This window comes from Oncorhynchus mykiss, chromosome 23 (genome assembly GCF_013265735.2).
Source record: "Oncorhynchus mykiss isolate Arlee chromosome 23, USDA_OmykA_1.1, whole genome shotgun sequence".
NCBI lineage: Eukaryota > Metazoa > Chordata > Actinopteri > Salmoniformes > Salmonidae > Oncorhynchus > Oncorhynchus mykiss.
In genome coordinates this window covers 24,530,962-24,554,264 of record NC_048587.1, presented here as the reverse complement: position 1 = coordinate 24,554,264, position 23,303 = coordinate 24,530,962, and the positions used below count along the sequence as shown (strand labels likewise).

Genomic DNA, 23,303 nt, shown 5'->3' with positions numbered 1-23,303 from the left:
TGATGAAGATGTAATGTAACAAAATGTGAACAAAGCAAAGTGGTCTGTATGTACATATGTACATATTTCCCTCAATTACCTCGTACCACTGCATATCGACTGGTACTCTGTTTATATAGAGAAGTTATCGTTATGCATTGTGTATTTATTACTCGTGTTACTATTTTTCTATTATCTCTGCATTGTAAGTAAACATTCCACTGGTAGTCTACACCTGTTGTTTATGAAGCATGTGATTTGATTGGATACATTTTATTTTACTGGTATATTTACTAGTAAACTACCAGCGTTTTGGTGACTTTATTATTTTGTTGTTAAATTTTATCACATGACATCTAATGTCCTTTTTGGGTACTTCAGATGACCTCTTTTGGGCTTTATCACATGTAAACTATATAAACTAATAAAATAAGATTTTTTAAACCTGGAAAACATTATCCTTAATATTAAACCATCAACGTAGTGAATTCAATTGGTGTTTAATATTAGGGTTTCAGCATGAAATATATATATTTACATTTTACACACATATTTATTTTACTATGTCTTTATTGTAAATGTGTTGGGGCCAAACTGGTGGCAGTTGTGAAAAAAGTCAATGGAAAATAATGTCATTGCTAATGCCATTGTTGATTAGATGCCTTCATAATTAAGCCTATTTTCTCTTGAGCCATATGGTCTATCCACTAAAACACATAAAACATTTATACTATATATGAATAATATATATATAATATTTAAGTTATTCAAGTATGTGTAAATTACCAAAGTTACCATAGATTGCCATAGACGGAACATAGGCGGAATACGTTTTGCAACCCTACGTTTGCTTGAATGTGAGTATTTGAATATGTATTTGGTTTGTGTGTGTGTGTATGTCACCGATGCTGTAATTTGTTTACTGGAACCAAACTTTTGATTCCAGCTAACATACATCCAGCTAACATAAAAATGGCCTTTTTGCCTTTGTGCAGATTGCCATGTCTCATTTTCGATTTATTGAAAATGATACTTTTTTCAAAGTATCTATATTTTTCAAACAAGCCTTGCAGAGCTGGCTACAATTTAAATTTCATCCCCCTGAAAAGATAGAACAAATATTACAACAAATATTATGGCTGAACTCAAATGTGCTGGTTGATAAAATACTGTACCTGTATTTATGGGAAAGATGTTTGAAAAGGGTATTTTGTTCTTAAATTACATTGTAAATTGTAATGGTAGAGTTATGTCCTTTGTGGTGTTATCAGAATTGTACGGGAAGGTCTGCTCAATCCAAGAGCACAACCAATTGACAGCATTAACCCAAAAATGGAGGAGGTGGGTGGCAGTGGGAGGAGGTAGGGAACTGGTCTGTCTGCCCAATATACAGGATCAAAACTGGCAGAGGAATGAAAATAGCATAAATAGGAAATTATACCAGTTTCATTTGAGGACCAGGATGTTGACAACTGTGCCATACTGATTGCAAAATAGTTGGGAAGAGAATTTTGATGTACTGATTCCATGGTACAGGGTGTATGAGTTGGTATATAAAACAATGCAAGATTCAAGACTTCGTGCTTTTCAGCTAAAATTATTATATAGAATTCTTGCCACCAACAACATGTTGAATATTTGGAGCATAAAATCATCGAAGCTCTGCAGATTCTGTTGTGAGGATACAGAATCAATAGACCATTTATTTTGGTAATGCCCTCGGGTAGCCTGTTTCTGGTCTCAGGTTCAGGAATGGCTGAAAATGCATAGCATTGATCTAAAATTGACCCTAGAAATAGTACTGTTAGGAGATCTTGAGAGACCGGGTCAGTCAATTACTAATATACTAATAGTCTTAGTAAAAGTATTTATCTTCAACTCGCAATCTGTATATTATATTCGATTAGACAGATTGCAATTCTACTTTAAACGTCATAGCATAGTTGAAAGATGTGTGTTGCGTAGAAACACGAAGTGGGTGGCCAGCAGAGATAGATGGGATGGGCTGAGGGAAGCTGATGGTTGGTATGTGGAATTGGAGACAAGTGGGAGTGGAGTTGCTGTGTGTGAGAGAGAATGATGGTAAAAAAAAGTCAACATGAAACAATAAAAGTACATTTGAATGACACTAACTGGCAGTGTTTTTACAACTAATGCAGGTTTGCCTGAGGCTGATGCCGTGCAGGTGTTTGTATACATACATATACACACACTCTCATTCAAATAAACACATACAAGAACACACACACATACATGTAATCGTGCCAGACATGCACACAAACATATAAAGTAGGGATTGCTGTTATGATTTCAGTCGTCCTTGATGTCCTTTGTTTTAAATGTATTGTTATTATTATTTAAATTTTGCATTGTTGTTTGCTGTTTTCTTCTGTCTTTTCCTTTTTTCTCTTTAGTTCATTCTCTTGGATGTTGGTGCATTGGGGGGGTTTCTTGGTGGTGGGGAATGGAATTAATTGTATTTTATTTAATTTTTTCTTCCTGGGGGGTGGGGGGGGGGGGGGACTGTGGGAGGGGTCTCGAATGGTTGAGGGACAGCTATTGGGGAACTGTGGAGGGTTCGGGTTTCACAAGATTGTGATCATGAAAAAGGGAACTATGACATATATTTTATATCACTATCATGCATACGCACCCTCACACATAAGGATTGCTCTGTTGCGGAAAGACTGATACATGTTTGATAGTGTCTTGGTGCCGTATTGTTTGTCCTTCATGCTCTAATACTTTAATGTTACCCCTTACTTGTGTTTTTTGTAATAAATAATAATACTAAAATAATTAAACTTTTTTTTTTAATGCTTTGAAAGGTTCACTGACATCTGTCAATCAATCAAATAATCAAGTTTATATGATATCTGTTTACATAACATTTTCTTACAGAGCTCCAAAGCCAGCAAACAATATTAAACATATTTAGATGTTTTTTGTCTTCTTATGGTTATTTTGATGTCGAACACACCAAACATAATACTATCAAACTATGTAATGATTGGTATTAAAAATCAAGTACATTCAAATCTGTCTATTTTTATTTTACAGTCTTTAAATGTTACTAATAAACCTTACAAACAGACATCCACTTTCTATGCTTAATGCTTATTACTGATCTCAAGACTTGTAGCCTATTGATTTCTCTCTCCCACCCCAAATAGTGATTATGGCTTTGAGAGGCAGAGTGATGGAGGATGCACCCCTGTCTTTTGGTTTGTTCCATCCTCCGTGTCCACAGACTGCACCACTGGGGACAGCTTCCTCAACACTACTGGGTATGGCAAATCTTCATTTAAACATTATGTACTGCTTAACTAGTCAGAATAACGTACAGTATTAGAGATCCCTTCAGCAAAGTTGACAGTATATTTTCTTGTTTTATTTTTTCATATGTATTTAAGATAGAGTATGGGCTGTCTAGATATTTATGTGTGTATGTGTGTATGTTGCAGATACCGTAAGGCTCTATCCAATAACTGCACTGCGGAAACCCTGGGGAAGTATAGCCCTAGGAGCCAGAGGTGTCCCCGCCAGGCCCCGAGAGGTCTGCAGCTGGTCACCAGTGAGGGGACACTTACGGCCACCATGGGGGACAACGTCACCTTCCTGGTGTTTCTGGAAGAGGTAATGTCTGTAATATTTCTTAGACTGTAAGGGCGTTCGTCTGTAGGAGGAGGAGAAGCGGACCAAAGCGCAGCGTGGTGGTTGTTCATATTTTAATAAATCACTACACATGAACAAACTAACGAAAACAAGAAATGTGAGAACGCAAAACAGTCCTATCCTGTGATGACAAACACAGTGACAGGAACAATCACCCACAAACACACAGTGAAACCCAGGCTACCTAAGTATGATTCTCAATCAGAGACAACTAATGACACCTGCCTCTGATTGAGAACCATACTAGGCCGAAAACATAGAAATGCCCCAAAACATAGAAAACCAAACATAGACTGCCCACCCAACTCACGCCCTGACCATACTAAATAAATACAAAACAACAGAAATAGAGGTCAGAACGTGACAGTACCCCCCCCCCAAAGGTGCGGACTCCGGCCGCAAAACCTTGACCTATAGGGGAGGGTCTGGGTGGGCGTCTGTCCGCGGTGGCGGCTCTGGCGCGGGACGCGGACCCCACTTCACCATTGTCTTAGTCCGCCTTATTGTCCGCCTCCCTGGCTTACTCACCATGGCCACCCCTCTCAATGACCCCACTGGACAGAGGGGCTGCTCGGGACAGAGGGGCAGCTCGGGACAGAGGTGAAGCAGCTGCTCGGGACAGAGGGACAACTGCTCGGGACAGAGGGGCAGCTGCTCGGGACAGAGGGGCGATAGCAGCTCGGGACAGAGGGGCGATAGCAGCTCGGGACAGAGGGGCGATAGCAGCTCGGGACAGAGGGGCAGCTGCTCGGGACAGAGGGACAGCTGCTCGGGACAGAGGGACAGCTGCTCGGGACAGAGGGACAGCTGCTCGGGACAGAGTGACAGCTGCTCGGGACAGAGGGACAGCTGCTCGGGACAGAGGGGCGGCAGCAGCTTGGGACAGAGGGGCGACAGCTGCTCTGGACAGAGGGGCAGCTGCTCGGGCGGCCCCTGGCTGACTGACGGCACTGGCGGCCCCTGGCTTACTGGCGGCCCCTGGCTGACTGGCGGCACTGGCAGCCCCTGGCTTACTGGCGGCCCCTGGCTTACTGGCGGCACTGGCGGCCCCTGGCTGACTGGCGGCACTGGCGGCCCCTGGCTGACTGGCGGCACTGGCGGCCCCTGGCTGACTGGCGGCACTGGCGGCCCCTGGCTGACTGGCGGCACTGGCGGCCCCTGGCTGACTGGCGGCACTGGCGGCCCCTGGCTGACGGGCGGCACTGGCGGCCCCTGGCTGACGGGCGGCACTGGCGGCTCCTGGCAGACGGGCGGCACTGGCGGCTCCTGGCAGACGGGCGGCACTGGCGGCTCCTGGCAGACGGGCGGCACTGGTGGCTCCTGGCAGACGGGCGGCACTGGCGGCTCCTGGCAGACGGGCGGCGCTGGGCAGACGGGCAGCACTGGCGGCGCTGGGCAGACGGGCAGCACTGGCGGCGCTGGGCAGACGGGCGGCACTGGCGGCGCTGGGCAGACGGGCGGCGCTGGGCAGACGGGCGGCACTGGCGGCGCTGGGCAGACGGGCGGCACTGGCGGCGCTGGGCAGACGGGCGGCACTGGCGGCGCTGGAGAGGAGGAAGGCTCTGGAACCGCCGGACTGACGGGCGGCACTGGCGGCGCTGGGCAGACGGGCGGCGTTGGCGGCGCTGGGCTGACGAGCGGCACTGGCGGCGCTGGAGAGGAGGAAGGCTCTGGAAGCGCCGGACTGAGTAGCTCTCGTAGCGCCGAACAGGCGGGAGACTCCGGCAGCGCTGGAGAGGAGGAAGGCTCTGGTAGCGCCGGAGAGGCGGGAGACTCCGGCAGCGCTGGAGAGGAGAGAGCCCCTGCAAGGATGGGCCGGAGAGACAGCCTGGTACGGGGAGCTGCCACCGGAGGGCTGGTGCGTGGAGGTGGTGACGGATAGACCGGGCCGTGCAGGCGCACTGGAGCTCTTGAGCACCGAGCCTGCCCAACCTTACCCGGTTGAATGGTCCCGGTTGCCCTGCCAGTGCGGCGAGGTGGAATAGCCCGCACTGGGCTATGCAGGCGAACCGGGGACACCGTGCGCAAGGCTGGTGCCATGTAAGCCGGCCCAAGGAGACGCACTGGAGACCAGATGCGTAGAGCCGGCTTCATGGCACTTGGCTCGATGCCCACTCTAGCCCGGCCGATACGCGGAGCTGGAATGTACCGCACCGGGCTGTGCACCCGCACTGGGGACACCGTGCGCTCCACAGCATAACACGGTGCCTGCCCGGTCTCTCTAGCCCCCCGGTAACCACAGGAAGTTGGCTCAGGTCTCCTACCTGGCGTAGCCATACTCCCTGTTAGCCTCCCCCCAATAAATTTTTGGGGCTGACTCCCGGGCTTCCTTGCCAACCGTGTTCCCTCATATCGCCGGCTCCTCTCTCCGGCTGCCTCTGCTCTCCTCGCTGCCTCCACCTGTTCCCATGGAAGGCGATCCTTTCCCGCCAGGATCTCCTCCCATGTGTAGCAACCCTTGCCGTCCAACACATCATCCCAAGTCCATTCCTCCTTGTGCCGCTGTTGCCCGTTACCACGCCGCTTGGTCCTGTTGCGGTGGGTGATTCTGTAAGGGCGTTCGTCTGTAGGAGGAGGAGAAGCGGACCAAAGCGCAGCGTGGTGGTTGTTCATATTTTAATAAATCACTACACATGAACAAACTAACGAAAACAAGAAATGTGAGAACGCAAAACAGTCCCATCCTGTGACGACAAACACAGTGACAGGAACAATCACCCACAAACACACAGTGAAACCCAGGCTACCTAAGTATGATTCTCAATCAGAGACAACTAATGACACCTGCCTCTGATTGAGAACCATACTAGGCCGAAAACATAGAAATGCCCCAAAACATAGAAAACCAAACATAGACTGCCCACCCAACTCACGCCCTGACCATACTAAATAAATACAAAACAACACAAATAGAGGTCAGAACGTGACATAGACATCTTATTGAAAGCATGTGCTGGGTCGTTCCACCAATTGGGTGCCTTTTGAGTAGCGTAACTTGGTGATACATTTTTTAAATAATAATCTGTCATAAAGAGCACATATTCAACTTAGATAACAAACATGTTTTGCCATTTCAAGAGGTTGATAAAAAAAGACAATAGCAAGTGCCTATTAAGTGCCAAGTAAAGTAACAGGGTTGACGATTTGGTCTTATCAGCCATAAATCCTCTTTTGATAGGGGTACAGAAGCTTGTTGTGTGCAACAGGGAGGGAAATTGAATGCAAGCTTCACCCCAAAAAATTGCTAAACGTTTGTAGTCTGTCAATCTATGTGCACAGACAAACATACACGTGACAAGACACGGATGTACACATTCATTTTGTATTGTAGATACAGTATGTGATAGTAGAGTTGTCGCCTGAGGAAGCACACTTAATGTGTTGTGAAAAGTTATAAGAAATGTAATGCCATGTAACATTTTTTATTTTATATAACCGCCTTAGTGTTGCTGGACATCCTTAATAAATACAAATAGGTAACAGGGTTGATGTGTTATGCTCGACCCACTCAGTTTTCCACCATAAAACATGAGAAAATGGCAAAAAAAAGAGTAGGACCAGCTCACCTGCTTGGACTTTAAAATGTTCCGTCTTTGTTTTTTGTTTTATATTTAAAAAATGAATCATTTTAAATAATTCCATATTAAAACGAGAGTTCAGTTCACGTAACAGGGTCGACCTTAAAATGATGAACAGGTAGTTTTTTTTTTTACGTTAAAAGTAATCACCAATCACATTAAATGAACTAGGGGTTTACAATTATGGAGACAACTTTGAGAAATGTTGGGGCAAGTGGGTTAAATCTTACAAGAAGTCACTGTTACGCTCGTCGAAAGATGAGTTAAACCAAGGTGCAGCGTGGTAGGCGAACATCTTACTTTTATTTAAAATGAACACCAAAAAAAAATACACCACGAACGTAAAGTTCTGCAGGCTATACAGCAACTAACAAAAATCAAGATCCCACAAACTAAGGTGGAAAACAGGCTGCCTAAGTATGATCCCCAATCAGAGACAACGATAGACAGCTGCCTCTGATTGGGAACCATACCTGGCCAACAAAGAAATAGAAAACATAGATTGCCCACCCTGGTCACACCCTGACCTAACCAAAATAGAGAATAAAACGTATCCCTAAGGTCAGGGCGTGACAGTCACAGCGGGTGCACATGTCAAAATGCTGAATAAATCAGATTGATTAAATTTGACATGTGGTCTATATTAAAAGGCACTTCATTTATTATATAACAAGCTGTTAAAATTCAATATTTGTACTTGAAATATCAAAGGGATCCAAAAGGCACTCATTTTGTGGTATGAATGGGCATGTTATGTATTTGTCGCCCTATAGTATACATTTACATATACATTGGTTTACTCTCAATCGTCAACCAATGGATTGAGATGAGCTGCAGTGCATCATGTTGTACATTTTGTTGATTCGTAGAGCCTAGATTGTTGTTGTCAAACACTTGTAGCCATTGTCATATAACAGTTGTCACATATAACAATGTATTTCTACATGCAGAATATGTGTAGGATGTATAAATAAATATATGAATATATGTATTTCAATTGTGTTAAACATGCACACTGTGGCCATTTAAAAAAAAATCTAATCATAAACATGTTTCCATTGGTAGAGTGATGGCTCCACAACAAGTATAACATTGGACTTTGGAGACGGGACGGCCATATCCTACGCTAACATCAGCTCCATAGAGGATGGAATCAAACATATATACAGTAAAGTGGGCATTTACCGAGTGGCTGCCACGGCACTCAACAGCCTTGGCTCTGAGAGAGTCTTACTATATCTACATGTTACCTGTAAGTGAAACAGCACATGAATGACTGATATAATTCATTTACTTTAGAATTACAGGTACTCTTTGCAACATTTCTACCCGTAAAAAAAACTCTGTTAATGATGTATCTGCAGTAGGAAAGGAATACACTTCCGTGAAAGGAAACACATCTATTTTATTTTACTGTAGGTCTCCTTGAGCAAGTGCAGCTTTCAGCTCCCTCGGTGGTTGTTAGGAATGAAGCAGTGAATCTATCAACAGTCCTGAAGCCACGTTACGTTGGATCAGTCACCTACTACTGGTGGTTCAACAACCACACTGAGGTCAGTGAAGTATTCCACAGTATCTTAAAACTTTACAGATTTACTGAACTTTACTTACAGTACCTCATTTACCATATGAATTGCAATATTGTGAATTGTACGGACAAACCCACCTTTAGTTTGTGACATTCTCTCTCTCTCTCTCTCTGTCCAACTCACTCTGTCTTTTGTATGTGTGTTAGCCTGTTATGACTTTAGTGGGAGGAATGTCCTTCACCTTCTCAAAGGAGGGAACCCATACTGTCACCGTGCAAGTGTCAGTTGGTAACACCGTCCTTCAAGACAAAATAACTGTTGCTGTCTATGGTAAGGTATTTGAAATGACTCATCTCTAAATTACAGAGGTGTTATATGTTTCTAACATTCAGGTGGTAAATGTTCTGTGATATAAAATACTGACTGTGATGCGACCAATAGAAGGTGATTTGATCATTTAGATGTTTAACGTTTAATCATTTATAACCTCTTCTGATCTATTAACAGTTTCTCTCTTATTATCTAGCATCTATCGCCATTAAATATGTGTCTTGTATTTTCCTGTAGAACATTTCAAGTCGCACGTTTTAGCCTTCTCCTCTAATCTGGAGGCCTTCAATCCTGGTGTGCCTGAATGGAGGCAGGACATCAGTAGAGTGGTCAAGGACTCCATGGTCCAAGTGAGTTCTCCTGTACCAGCCCAGCCTCACATCCAATTTGCGCATATATATACAAAATGTATTTCAGCAGATTTCGTGCGTTTTTGTTTATTTTTGTGTGGTTCAATTCGTTCGAAAATGCACAAATGTATATGCTACTTAATTTGTGCAAAAAGACACGAATTTAACCAGTAGGCACACAAGCCTTTGCAACAACCATATACGCGACTATACCTTACCCTAACCTTAACCCTAACCTTAACCATTCTACTAACTATACCTAACCCTAACTCCAACTGGACCTAACCCTAGCCCCCACCCTACGGACAGACGACTCTTTAACCCAACCAATGGGTCAATCTACAAGTGGGCAACCATGGGGCCTACAACTTTGGCTGGCTGCGCCCGGACCCCTCGGCCTACACGCATATGTGTGGAGTTCACCCCCTCCCTTCCCCCCTCCGGTTTCCACGTGTCAGAGATGGAAGTGGATCAACCGACTCAAAACTAGAAACCAAACTCCTAGTTTGCACTATGCTTTCCACATCCGTTGACAAGCGGACCTAGACATCATGACCACACCACTCGATATGGACACATGGCAACCAACCGAGGACTAAACCTGCATAAGGTGCGGCGCAACTCAAGGGATTTTGCCTGATCCTACATCGAGTTTAAGAACAAAAATTAAATATAAACTATCGCGTCTATATGGTTGTTGAAAAGGCTTGTGTGTAGCCTACTGGTTAAATTTGTGTCTTTTCGCACGAATTAAGAAGCACATAAATTCCTGTCTTTTCTCACGAATTAAGCCAGAAAAACACACAAAAATGCACGAAATTTGCTGAAATGCATTTTGTACTTATATGCACGAATTGATTGTGAGACTGTGTTGCCTGTACAGTACTACTACAGAACTTCTTACCAGTAAATTACTGTGATTACAGTAACTAATTGGTGCACTCTGATGATTATTTCAAGTCATTCTAACAGCATTGCAAACAACTTGGTAGCAAATTGTATGTCATGATGCTTCCCTCACTGAATTCACTGAAGTTAGCTGGTAAACATTACTAGCAGTATACGATTTCTAATTGCCACAAATCAGGTTATGTCCCTATAAGTATTTGGCTTAATGTAAATAGCAGGTAGAGTGTACCATATAAGGTAAAGTGTTTCCAGTCTCCTCCATTGTCTCTTTCAGGATGTTAAGAAGCACATTGGGTTACATAAAAGGCCTGGCTGCTGAGCTATATATATACACCACACACTGGCTTTCTGTCTTGTCAGCTATGACCATGTTTTATACCAGGAAACTGACAGGGTTGTTACAGCACAAATGCACTTAAAAAGGCCTGCTCTTTACTAAAGACTGTCAAAATGAACTTGCATGTTTGGGCTGATTTGTGCATTATCTCTTGCCAGTGACTGGTACTTAGTCAAATGACATCTTTAAAAAAACAAAAAAAGCTGGTGCATTTAGCCTTTTCCATAGTTAAGTCCAGTGTATGACATAACGTAATGAAAATATGGGAGAAACTGAGATGCCAGATGTATTTTTTTTATTTTTCATTACTTTTTAATTGAAGGTCACAGGGATCAGTGGAGAGCAGCTTCTAGTGTCAGTGCTCCCAGGGTTGCCAACGGCAGCAGAGTTTTGCATCGTCCCTGAAAAAAGGTCAACCGAGGGGAGAATGGATGGAAAAGTGACACATTTAGAGCAGGTAATGTATCACCAGATTATAAAGTCTTAAACGATTTTGTATTATTATTATAGTTCTACCCATTTACTTCCATTTATATAGATCCATTACATGAATCATGCTGTAGTTAGGCCTACAGTACCTCAATGTGAAATTAAGCAAATAATAACAGCATCACTAAATAGCAGCACATTGTGAAAACACATTTCCCCTTGATTATATTCTTCATATCATGGTGGGTTCATCATTTGCTCATAATTCGTTTTTCTCTTTTCGCTGCTTTAATCAGACATGCATATGGAATCTACTGATCCTTTATTAGATATTCAAGCGCAACAAAAGGGCATTTATTCACACACTGCCACCACTAGAGGGCAATGTCTTCCCATCAAAATAACAGAACTTCGCTCTTGAAAAGCTGCATTCATCTCAGTACATCCTTGCAACCTAAACTGTAGCATCACAATTTATTTCACATAACTCATGTCTAACCATTATAAGTTAATAGCTCTAAGACATACTATACTTATCATTCATTCCATCATAAAGGGTTTGCTTCGAATATAATATCTAAGATGCTGGACCTGGGCTCTAATGGTTTTTACAGCTCTATAATTCTTGACATTCTATAGAGTTGATAAAACACACCACGTTTTCATCTGCCTTTCAGCAGCTCAATCGTATAGTAAAATTGATATCCATTTCAGTCCACCATCAGACATTTTTATTCTGCATGATCTGTTACACTTATTGCATATACAGTGCCTTGCGAAAGTATTCGGCCCCCTTGAACTTTGCGACCTTTTGCCACATTTCAGGCTTCAAACATAAAGATATAAAACTGTATTTTTATGTGAAGAATCAACAACAAGTGGGACACAATCATGAAGTGAAACGACATTTATTGGATATTTCAAACTTTTTTAACATATCAAAAACTGAAAAATTGGGCGTGCAAAATTATTCAGCCCCTTTACTTTCAGTGCAGCAAACTCTCTCCAGAACTTCAGTGAGGATCTCTGAATGACCCAATGTTGACCTAAATGACTAATGATGATAAATACAACCCACCTGTGTGTAATCAAGTCTCCGTATAAATGCACCTGCACTGTGATAGTCTCAGAGGTCCGTTAAAAGCTCAGAGAGCATCATGAAGAACAAGGAACACAACAGGCAGGTCCGAGATACTGTTGTGAAGAAGTTTAAAGCCGGATTTGGATACAAAAAGATTTCCCAAGCTTTAAACATCCCAAGGAGCACTGTGCAAGCGATAATATTGAAATGGAAGGAGTATCAGACCACTGCAAATCTACCAAGACCTGTCCGTCCCTCTAAACTTTCAGCTAATACAAGGAGAATACTGATCAGATATGCAGCCAAGAGGCCCATGATCACTCTGGATGAACTGCAGAGATCTACAGCTGAGGTGGGAGACTCTGTCCATAGAACAACAATCAGTCATATATTGCACAAATCTGGCCTTTATGGAAGAGTGGCAAGAAGAAAGCCATTTCTTAAAGATATCCATAAAAAGTGTCGTTTAAAGTTTGCCACAAGCCACCTGGGAGACACACCAAACATGTGGAAGAAGGTGCTCTGGTCAGATGGAACCAAAATTGAACTTTTTGGCAACAATGCAAAACGTTATGTTTGGCGTAAAAGCAACACACCATCCCCACTGTCAAACATGGTGGTGGCAGCATCATGGTTTGGGCCTGCTTTTCTTCAGCAGGGACAGGGAAGATGGTTAAAATTGATGGGAAGATGGATGGAGCCAAATACAGGACCATTCTGGAAGAAAACCTGATGGAGTCTGCAAAAGACCTGAGACTGGGACGGAGATTTGTCTTCCAACAAGACAATGATCCAAAACATAAAGCAAAATCTACAATGGAATGGTTCAAAAATAAACATATCCAGGTGTTAGAATGGCCAAGTCAAAGTCCAGACCTGAATCCAATCGAGAATCTGTGGAAAGAACTGAAAACTGCTGTTCACAAATGCTCTCCATCCAACCTCACTGAGCTCGAGCTGTTTTGCAAGGAGGAATGGGAAAAAACTTCAGTCTCTCGATGTGCAAAACTGATAGAGACATACCCCAAGCGACTTACAGCTGTAATCGCAGCAAAAGGTGGCGCTACAAAGTATTAACTTAAGGGGGCTGAATAATTTTGCACGCCCAATTTTTCAGTTTTTGATTTGTTAAAAAAGTTTGAAATATCCAATAAATGTCGTTCCACTTCATGATTGTGTCCCACTTGTTGTTGATTCTTCACAAAAAAATTCAGTTTTATATCTTTATGTTTGAAGCCTGAAATGTGGCAAAAGGTCGCAAAGTTCAAGGGGGCCGAATACTTTCGCAAGGCACTGTATATATGCAATATATGATACACTTATTTGCATATGTTGCAACATGTAAACGTAATTCCAGTCGCTCGCAGTTAGTCTTGAACTGAGTTAATAGGTATTTAATTACAATGATGCATCATGTAATTGGACACATCAGAGGAGACTAGTGGCTGGGCAGCCTGAGTTGGGAATTAGGTGGATGTATTTATCTATAGCCTGTCTGAATACCTGGCAAGACATCACAGACAATAGGTTGATATATCTTAGTTCACTATTGCACATCTTATAGTGTCGTGTGTGTGCACGTTGGGTTTGTGTGTGTCTGTGTGGTGGGGGGGTGGTGATGTCTGGCACAGCTTATTAAAATGTGTTATAGATTTACTGACCCTGATATGCCACTAGAATAAAAAGTAATTATTCATACAGTGTAGAGCAGTCTAATTTTAACCAGTGGAAAGATTTTAGAAAGAGCGAGATGGAATTAGTGAGCCATGGCTAAGGAGTCGAATAGGTTTTGGGAAGGCTTTCTGGTCTCTTGTTAAATGGTTTCTGGTAAATTGTTAAATTACTGCTTTTTCTAGCTGTGAACCCTTAATGAAAAAACAGGCTTCTGGCAAACAGTTGTGGCAAATCTTTGGCAAATTTTCCTAAAATTGGTCATATTTTCAGATGCAAATAATTTTTTTTGTCACTTGTCTACACACAATACCCCATAACATCAAAGTGGAATTCTGCTTTTAGAAATTTTTACCAAAAAAATTAAAAGCCGAAATGTCTTGAGTCAATGAGCATTCAACCCCTTTGTTATTGCAAGCCTAAGTTCAGGAGTACAGATTTGCTTAACAAGTCAAATATAAAATGTTGCATGGTCTCACTCTCTGTGCAATAATAGTGTTCAACATTATTTTTTATTCACTACCTCATCTCTGTACTCCACACATAGAATTATCTGCAAGGTCCCTCAGTCGAGGAGTGAATTTCAAACACAGATTCAACCACAGAGACCAGGGAGGTTTTCAATGACTTGCAAAGAAGGGCACCTATTGGTAGATAGGGGAAGCAGACATTGAATATCCCGTTGAGTATGGTTATTAAGTACACTTTGGATGGTGTCTCAATACACCCAGTCACTAGAAAGATACAGGCGTCCTTCCTAACTCAGTTGCCGGAGAGGAAATAAAACGCTCAGGAATTTCACCAATGGTGACTTTAAAACAGTTACAGAGTTTAATGGCTGTGATAGAGGGAAATTGATGATGGGTCAACAACATTGGAGTTACTCCACAATACAGAGTGAAAAGAAGGAAGCCTGTACAGAATAAACATTTCCAAAACATGCATCCTGTTTGCAACAAGGCATTATGGAGAGTGGTACTCAGTAATGTGTTGTATTGGATTTTCCCCAAGCATAATTGCTTTGCCACATTTTTGGCAGTATGAGTTTATTTTCAAACATAGTGGTGGCTGCATCATGCTATGGGTATACTTGTAATCTTTCAGGAGTGATGAGTTTGTTAGGATAAAAAAGAAACGGAATGGAGCTAAGCACAGGCAAAATCCTAGAGGATAACCGGGATAAGTCTGCTTATACACCAGACATTGGGATATGAATTCACCTTTCAGCAGGACAATAACCTAAAACACAAGGCCAAATCTACCCTGGAGTTGCTTCCCAAGAAGACAGTGAATGTGAGTTGACAAAATACAGTTTTGACTTAAATCTACTTGAAAATCTATGGCAAGATTTGAAAATGGTTGTCTAGCAATGATCTACAACCAATTTGACTTGGATACATTTTTAAATAATAACAATGGGCAAATATTGTACAATCCAGGTGTGCAATGCTGTAATCGCTGCCAAAGATGATTCTAAGATGTATTGACTCAGGGGTGTGAATGCTTAGGTGAATGAGATATTTCTGTATTTCATTTTCAATAAATAAGCAACAATTCTGAAAAACAAGATTTCACTTTGTCAGTATGGGATATTATGTGTAGATGGGTGAGACAAAAAGGCACTCTACCTACAACATTTACTTGAGAGAAATGTGAACACGACGGGGATGTTGACCTTGATAACTGAGCAATGAGCTTTCAACCAATGGATGTTTAAAAGAAAAGGAACCAAATTAAAATTATTAAAACCAAACAAAAATATTAAACCCAGTTCAGAACTGTTGCCTTTTTGAGTGAAAAAAAGGAACATTATTAGATGAAAATTTGGCCTTGTATTAGCCCATAAAAATGCATTGAAAAACAGATTCACTACATGGAACAACAGATAGTCCCCCCCAAAAAATCTTAAGGAAGTTTGTTCTGAAGTGTCTGTTCTATATCTAAGAGATACAGTTGAAGTCGGAAGTTTATTTACACCTTAGCCAACTACATTTAAACTCAGTTTTCACAATTCCTGACAATTAATCCTAGTAAAAAATCCCTGTCGTAGGTCAGTTAGGATCACCACAATATTTTAAGAATGTGACATGTCAGAATAATAGTAGAGATAATGATTTATTTAATCTTTTATTTCTTTCGTCACATTCCCAGTGGGTCAGAAGTTGTCATACACTCAATTAGTACTTGGTTGCATTGCCTTTAAATTGTTTAACTTGGGTCAAATGTTTTGGGTAGCCTTCCACAAGCTTCCCACAATACGTTGGGTGAATTTTGTCCCATTCCTCCTGACAGAGCTGATGTAACTAAGTCAGGTTTGTAGGCCTTCTTGCTCGCACATGCTTTTTCAGTTCTGCCAACAAATTCTCTATAGGACTGAGGTCAGGGTTTTGTGATGGCCACTCCAATACCTTGACTTTGTTGTTCTTATGCCATTTTGCCACAACTTTGGAAGTATGCTTGGGGTCATTGTCCATTTGGAAGACCCATTTGCGACCAAGCTTTATCTTCCTTACTGATGTCTTGAAATGTTGCTTCAATATATCCACATCATTTCTCCCTCATGATGCCATCTATTTTGTGAAATGCACCAGCCCCTCCTGCAGCAAAGCACCCCCACAACATGATGCTGCCACCCCCGTGCTTCACGGTTGGGATGGTGTTCTTAGTCTTGCAAGCCTTCCCCTTTCTCGTCCAAACATAATGATGGCCATTATGGCCAACCAGTTCCATTTTTATTTCATCAGACCAGAGGACATTTCTCCAAAAAGCATGATCTTTGTCCCCCATGTGCAGTTGCAAACCATAGTCTGGCTTTTTCATGGCAGTTTTGGAACAGTGGCTGCTTCCTTGCTGAGCGGCCTTTCAGGTTATGTCGATATAGGACTCATTTTACTGTGGCTATAGATATTTTTGTACCTCTTTCCTCCAGCAGCTTCGCAAGGTTCTTTGCTGTTGTTCTGGGATTGATTTGCACTTTTTGCACCAAAGTATGTTAATCTCTAGGAGACAGAACGCGTCTCCTTCCTGAGCAGTATGATGGCTGCGTGGTCCGATGGTGTTAATACTTGCGTACTATTGTTTGTACAGATGAAAGTGGTACCTTCAGGCATTTGGAAATTCCTCCCCATGATGTCAATTAGCCTATCAGAAGCTTCTAAAGCCATGACATAATTTTCTGGAATTTTCCAAGCTGTAACTTAGTGTATGTAAACTTCTGACCCACTGGAATTGTGATACAGTGAATAATAATAAGTGAAATAATCTGTCTGTAAACAATTGTTGGAAAAATTACTTGTGTCATGCACAAAGTAGATGTCCTAACCGACTTGCCAAAACTATAGTTTGTTAGCAAGACATTTGTGGATTGGTTGATAAGTGTGTTTTAATTACTCCAACCTAAGTGTATGTAAACTTCCGACTTCAACTGTATGAGAAAGATCAGAAATGATTTGTAAAAAAATCGACACGTATTATCCCCCTTATTTTTGGCACTAAACCGTCTCTATATACAGTTTACTTCATTATATTTTTTCAACTGGTACCAGAGACAAGTCTCGTGAGGCCTGTGGGCTTCCTAGAGCAAAACTACAGACATGTATGTGTCTGTGAGAGTCTCACCTTTCCACAGAGGGTCATATTAGTGTATAGCCCTAAAGCAGGGTTTATTTTTCAGCCTGGGACCCAAATTCAAAATGTTGTGTTTTCCTGGTACCCAAGCTTAGGAAAATACGCAACTATACCTAAATGTCGGTACATTTCATTGCCCTCATGCCTAAAACAAATGCAATATAGACAAAAACAAATAACAATGAAATTAAATATTCATATACAGTAAATATATATTCATGTTTATTTTCCCCCATTTAACATCTACTGCTTTCTCAGTCAGGCAGTAGACTGTTTCCTGCTGTAGAACCCAGAACTGTGTGAGTGTTTGCCTCAAAAAGCATCTTGCTTCAGTCAATTTATTCCAGTTCAGAATACACATTTTTACTTGTATTTTAACAGAAACAGTTCCAACCTAGACTAGTTTCCAACAATCATTTCCGACAATCAACAATCATTACAGATGTAGGAGGATTGTTTGAAAGAGAAACTCACATCTACTACTATGAGAGTTACTATTTCTGCTTATCATCGCCTATTCTAAAATTACAACACTGCCTTGCTAGCTGACTTACCTTTCCAATGTCAAAGCACTGTTTCCTGAAGCAGGATCAGCACTGTTTCCTGGTCAGGATGTGTCATTTTATTAATTTGTTTGTTTACTAACGTTAAGCACTTCTCCGCGCAAAACACATTGTGTTTCTCCTTATTTGTCAAAGTAAGAGAGAGAAACTCATCCCTGTCTTTGCGTTTCACGACAGTTGAGCTCAGTCAGAACTTGTGGCTAGCATGAGTACATTTGATGACAGTGGTGAGTGATGGCGAGTGGGAATGACAAGTCATTGGCTGTCAGGGCATCATCTGCTGCTGAATGATAGCGCTGCCTTGTGTGTCGTGGAGTGATCTTCAAGAAAAGTGCAGAAAATGATCTGGCATCTCCCTCTCCCACTTGCGCAACTGCCGAACTGAGCAGAGACCGCTGCTAAGCAGAGAGTGCACTGAACAGATAGCACAGATGCACTTGGCCAAATCAATTCCAGTAATTAATTAAATAATAAAACATTTACTCTGACACGTTGCAACCCACCATTAACAGGTCGGTGGGTCGCGACCCATAGGAAAGGCTGCCCTAAACTGTTGCGGACACTACAGACGGACGTTGGCAGATTGTCTGTGCCGACTTCAGATGAGTCCCAAGACGCTTGTGGGGGCAGATGCGGAAGCGCGACATCAGCGGATGCGGTGGACAGATATCTTACACTGACAGTTTTTTATGGGGATTTTTGTATTATGCTAATTAGATTTTTGCGTGGCAGCAGAAAATCGACTCTAGGGGTTATTAAGGGCCAGTTGTCTACAAGTTGTTTCTTCTTCCTGATTCAGGTGTATAATCCTTGGGTGGAAGAAAAGTGACATACCATTTAGTTATGCCGACTATGTAGTTGGTGAGCGATGGATTGGCAATGTAGAAAACAAGCTCCCGGGCGGTTGTAAATAATTCACCCCCAAATTCATCTTTTCAAAATGTTTATATATTAAGCTTCAGTATAAAATGAGTGGGGGAAGTTGAACGAGATGTCAGAATAAGTGTAAAACACAAGTTATAGAGTCAGATAAAGCAGAAATGGATGAAGATATACACAGCCCTCAACAAGCAAGGCAAGACGGCAATGTCGAAAGTGAGATGGAGAGGAACCCAGCGAAGGAAATTCTGATAAGTATTAGCAGAGAAATCTGCAAACTTAGAACCGAAGTGAGAGGGAACCTGACTACATTCAAGGACGAAGTTGAGAAGGAAATAAAGAAGGAGTTAGAGGAATTCAAACATGAAGTTTCAGCGAGGCTCCAGGAAATGTAATGGGAACTTCACGCCCAAAGTAAAGTTTTTAAGGGGCAGAGACACGGATCGAATAGCTGGAAGGACAAAACATGGAAATTGGCAAAGCTCTACTTCTTCCATTGAAACAACAACAGTGAATATAGGAGAAACTGAGGGACCTTGAGAGGGAAGGTCCAGGCACAACAATATCCATATTTACGATATTGCTGTGGATGCAGAGGGAAGAGATATGCCCCAATTCATTGAATGTCTACTCAAAAATGAACGTTCTCTGCCGACAGACACAGATCTTCCGATCCAGAAAGCATACAGGGCACTTGCTCAAAAACCAATACAATACAAAGGAAATGATTTTGAGGAAAGCCTGGCAGAAGAAGATTAAACATGGAACACGCATACTGTCATTCGACCACGATTACGCTCATGAGGTGATTCAGAGATGCAAATCCCCCATGGACAACGGTCTACAGCAGTGTGGCTGAGGCTGTACAGGACATGAGGAAGATGGGATTCAGTATCAAGGTAGAGGAGAGAACGGGCTCAACAGCATCACCAGTGAGAGACAACTACAACACGTGTTGAAGTGGAGGCGTGTGGGAGGGGAGCGGAATTCTGCCAGAGCCGAAGGATAAGAGACGGTACAATGAGCAAGGGACAGACTGCAGTAATTCAAACGGAGATCTAATTCTATGGATATATATGTGATTTGTAATAACGGGTATGGGGAATTTGCTAGGGCTGAAATATGATGTAGGTGGATAACACCTATAGATGGCTGGGTTGACCAAGCAATTTATAGCTAGCCAAATAGCCTGCAACCTCAGCTCTGCTAATTTGTTTTGGGGCTAAAACTGTCATTGTTTATAGGCTATAACCCAGCCTTGGATAGGGTCACTTGAGGATTAAGGCCAATCGGTTAACATACTGACGTAACGTTATTTCCGACTGTTTACTTTAGCTGCAACAACGTTTTATTCAGAAACTCACAAACGAAGTGAATCTTTCAAACGGAACACTGACTCTTTTGATTAGGAACCAAGACTGGCGGGTGTGTGTCATAAACTGGTCATAGCTAGAATGTGTAGAGGGAGAATTTTATACTATCTCTGCACTGCTAGAGAGGGGCCTCCACATAGCATGGATTTTTCTCCTCGGACCACACAGGGGGTGTGTGGGGAGGACTGCATTGGGCAACCCATTTTTTTTGAAGGTCTACTTTTTGTTATCTTATTGAGATTTTGTATCCAGATGTTCAGGGTTTGAATTTTTTTTGTTTACCGGGGTTCCAATACCATCTTGATGTATAAAAATAATGCAACATATGACTAATTAAACCACTGGGAGTTCGGCCCGTGAATGGTTTGAACAATCCTATTAAGAGAAGTAAGGTTTTTTCAAAAATAAAAAAGGAGAACGCACAAGCCATTTATCACAATTGGAACATGAAAAACTGAAAAACACATTCTACAATACTTTTAAATAGAAACACAGTAGGGGTCTGGCGATCATTATTATTAACTCTGTTCATTTTGAAAGTATTAAGTCAATTAATGACAAAAAGGAGAGATTAACGGTGGTAATGGGGAAAATAAAACATAAAGAGGTAACTAACATTCATGTTTATGTCCCTCCAGAGAGTGAAAAGTAATTTTTTACACATTTATTTCAATTTGTACGGGCAATTTGAACCTGGTGTTAAATCATCTGGACACGACCAGTACTAGGAGAAATAAAATGCACCTCACAAAGTTGATTAATATCTCATTGATAGAACTGGGACTGATAGATATCTGGAAGGACCTCCACACATTGGAAAGGGATTATACCCGTTACTCTGTACTTCACTCAGTCTATTCTAGGAAGAGGTAGGGAGTGCAGTTGCTCGACTTGAGAACAACAATTCTCCAGGGAGCGACGGCTTCCCATCAGAGTGGTACAAAACCTTTGAAGAGGGATTGACCCCTTTGCTTATACTGTATCATCCGTCAATTAGACCTTGAAGTAGGAGGGCCTTACTCCCCCATCGTGGAAGGAATCTATTATCTCAATTTAGTTATGCATTACATTTAACTATGGTTCCCTGAAAGCTTTCCTGGGAGGTTTTATTAATGTTTTGAGAATAGACATTTTAGGTCATTTGAAGGTAATTAAATAACGTTCTGAGAACATGTTTCAATAAGGCTTTTAATAACACTGCTAGCTTCGGTTAATAGGATAGGATGCATGGAAATTAATTTGCTTAGGCATTAATCATGCAAACACATTTATGTTGTATTGTGGAAGGGAAGGGAAAGGGGGAAACCTTGTACTACTGAATGCATTCAACTGAAATGTGTCTTCCACATATAACCCAACCCCTCGGAATCAGAGAGGAGCTGAGGGCTGCCTTAATCGACATCCACGTCTTCGGTGCCGGGGAACGGTGGGTTAACTGTCTTCTTCAGGGGCAGAACGACAGAGCACGGGTCAGTGAGATTCGTACCTATGATATTCTGTTCTATTTCCATGGAAATAGTCCACTGTGGAACCAGAATGGAGCTACATTAGCATGGCATGTTGATTCTTTTGTACTTATACAAAGCTGTTTATTTTTGTCTATTCAAACAGACTCCACCTCAAACAAAACAAGCACTCATTAAGATCAGGTGTGGTCAATTAGTCAAACACACTTAATTAACAAGATAGAAGATAGTGAGACCCAAAGTGGGTCGTGACATGTCTGACTAAATGTATAGTTATTTAGTTAATTACTGGAATTGATTTGGCCAACTGCAACTGCGCTCACTGTTTAGCAGCGGTATCTCAGCTCAGTTTGGCAGCCGCATGATTGGGAGGAATATGCCCGTGTGCTTCCTTGTGTTCCAGATCCTTTTTCTGCCGTTTTCTAGATCACGCCGCGACCCACACGCTGAAGCGCTGTCGTTCAGCAGCAGATGATGTGCTGTCAGCCACTGACTTGTCATTCCCACTCGCCATCACTTACCGCTGTCATCAAATGGACTCAAGCTAGCCACAAGTTCTGACTGAGCTCAATCATCATGAAATGCATATACAGCGAGGAGTTTCTCTCTCTTTGATTTGTACAAACTTTGAGAAATAACGAGGATCGACCGCAATGTGTTTTGTGCGGGGAAGTGCTTAGTAATGAGTTTCTCAAAACGAACAAATTAAAATGACATGTCCTGACCAAACATCCACAGCATGACAGTAGACCAAGGGAGTTCTTTCAGAACAGGGCAGGATGCTTCAGGAAACAGTGCTTTGACAGTGGAAGAGTAAGTCAGCTAGCAAGGCAGTGTTGTAATTGTATAACAGGTAGAACAGCACTTAACAGCATAAGTAGAAATAAGGGAGCACCATCTCTCGTAGTAGTCGTTGTGAGTTTCTCTTTCAAACAATCCCCTCGTACTCAGCTAATAGCTAACGTTAGCCAAAGCAAGCCAGCTAGAGACTAGGGTTGCCAACTGTCCCGTATTACCCGGGATGTCCCTTATATAGGGCTAAATTGGTTTGTCCCGTATGGGACACTCCCTTGTCCCGTATATTCATCCAATCACAGTATAGCGTAAACGCACCAATTCCTACAAAGTCATTTCTGTTGTTGTTTGGTCGGTTTGGCATATCAAGGAAATCTGGATAAACCTGCAAAAAAAAAGAAAAGACTTTGCAGCTACAACAAACAATAAGAAACAAAAAGACGTGGGTTAAGCCCATCAGTGGTGACTCGACGAAAGCTTTCTGTACTTTATGCCGTCGGGAATTCTCAATAGGCCATGGAGGGGAGAATGACCTAACTCAGCATGCATCCACAGAAATGCACAAGAAGACCAAGCTAGCTAAAGGTGCTAGCAATATCGGTGCATTCTTCATGACGTCTACTGCGGAAAATAACAATATCACGGAAAGCGAAGCCTCGTATGTGTACCATTCGGTTAAACACAGACTCCGGCTACAACAGCACCAACTGTCTTGTTAAGCTCAAAGGTGCT

At 42.2% G+C, this 23,303-nt stretch overlaps 1 protein-coding gene across 1 annotated transcript in view; it reads left to right on the top strand.

Moving 5' to 3' along the window:
• Nucleotides 1-23,303, top strand: part of LOC110502477 (VPS10 domain-containing receptor SorCS1-like) — a 110,036-nt gene that overhangs the window by 76,317 nt on the left and 10,416 nt on the right. The window contains exons 17-23 of the mRNA XM_021580517.2: nucleotides 3,153-3,266; nucleotides 3,444-3,615; nucleotides 8,298-8,484; nucleotides 8,652-8,785; nucleotides 8,968-9,091; nucleotides 9,329-9,441; nucleotides 11,010-11,144. Of these exons, the coding sequence (XP_021436192.2) occupies nucleotides 3,153-3,266; nucleotides 3,444-3,615; nucleotides 8,298-8,484; nucleotides 8,652-8,785; nucleotides 8,968-9,091; nucleotides 9,329-9,441; nucleotides 11,010-11,144 (979 nt within the window). The remainder of the gene's footprint in view (nucleotides 1-3,152; nucleotides 3,267-3,443; nucleotides 3,616-8,297; nucleotides 8,485-8,651; nucleotides 8,786-8,967; nucleotides 9,092-9,328; nucleotides 9,442-11,009; nucleotides 11,145-23,303) is intronic.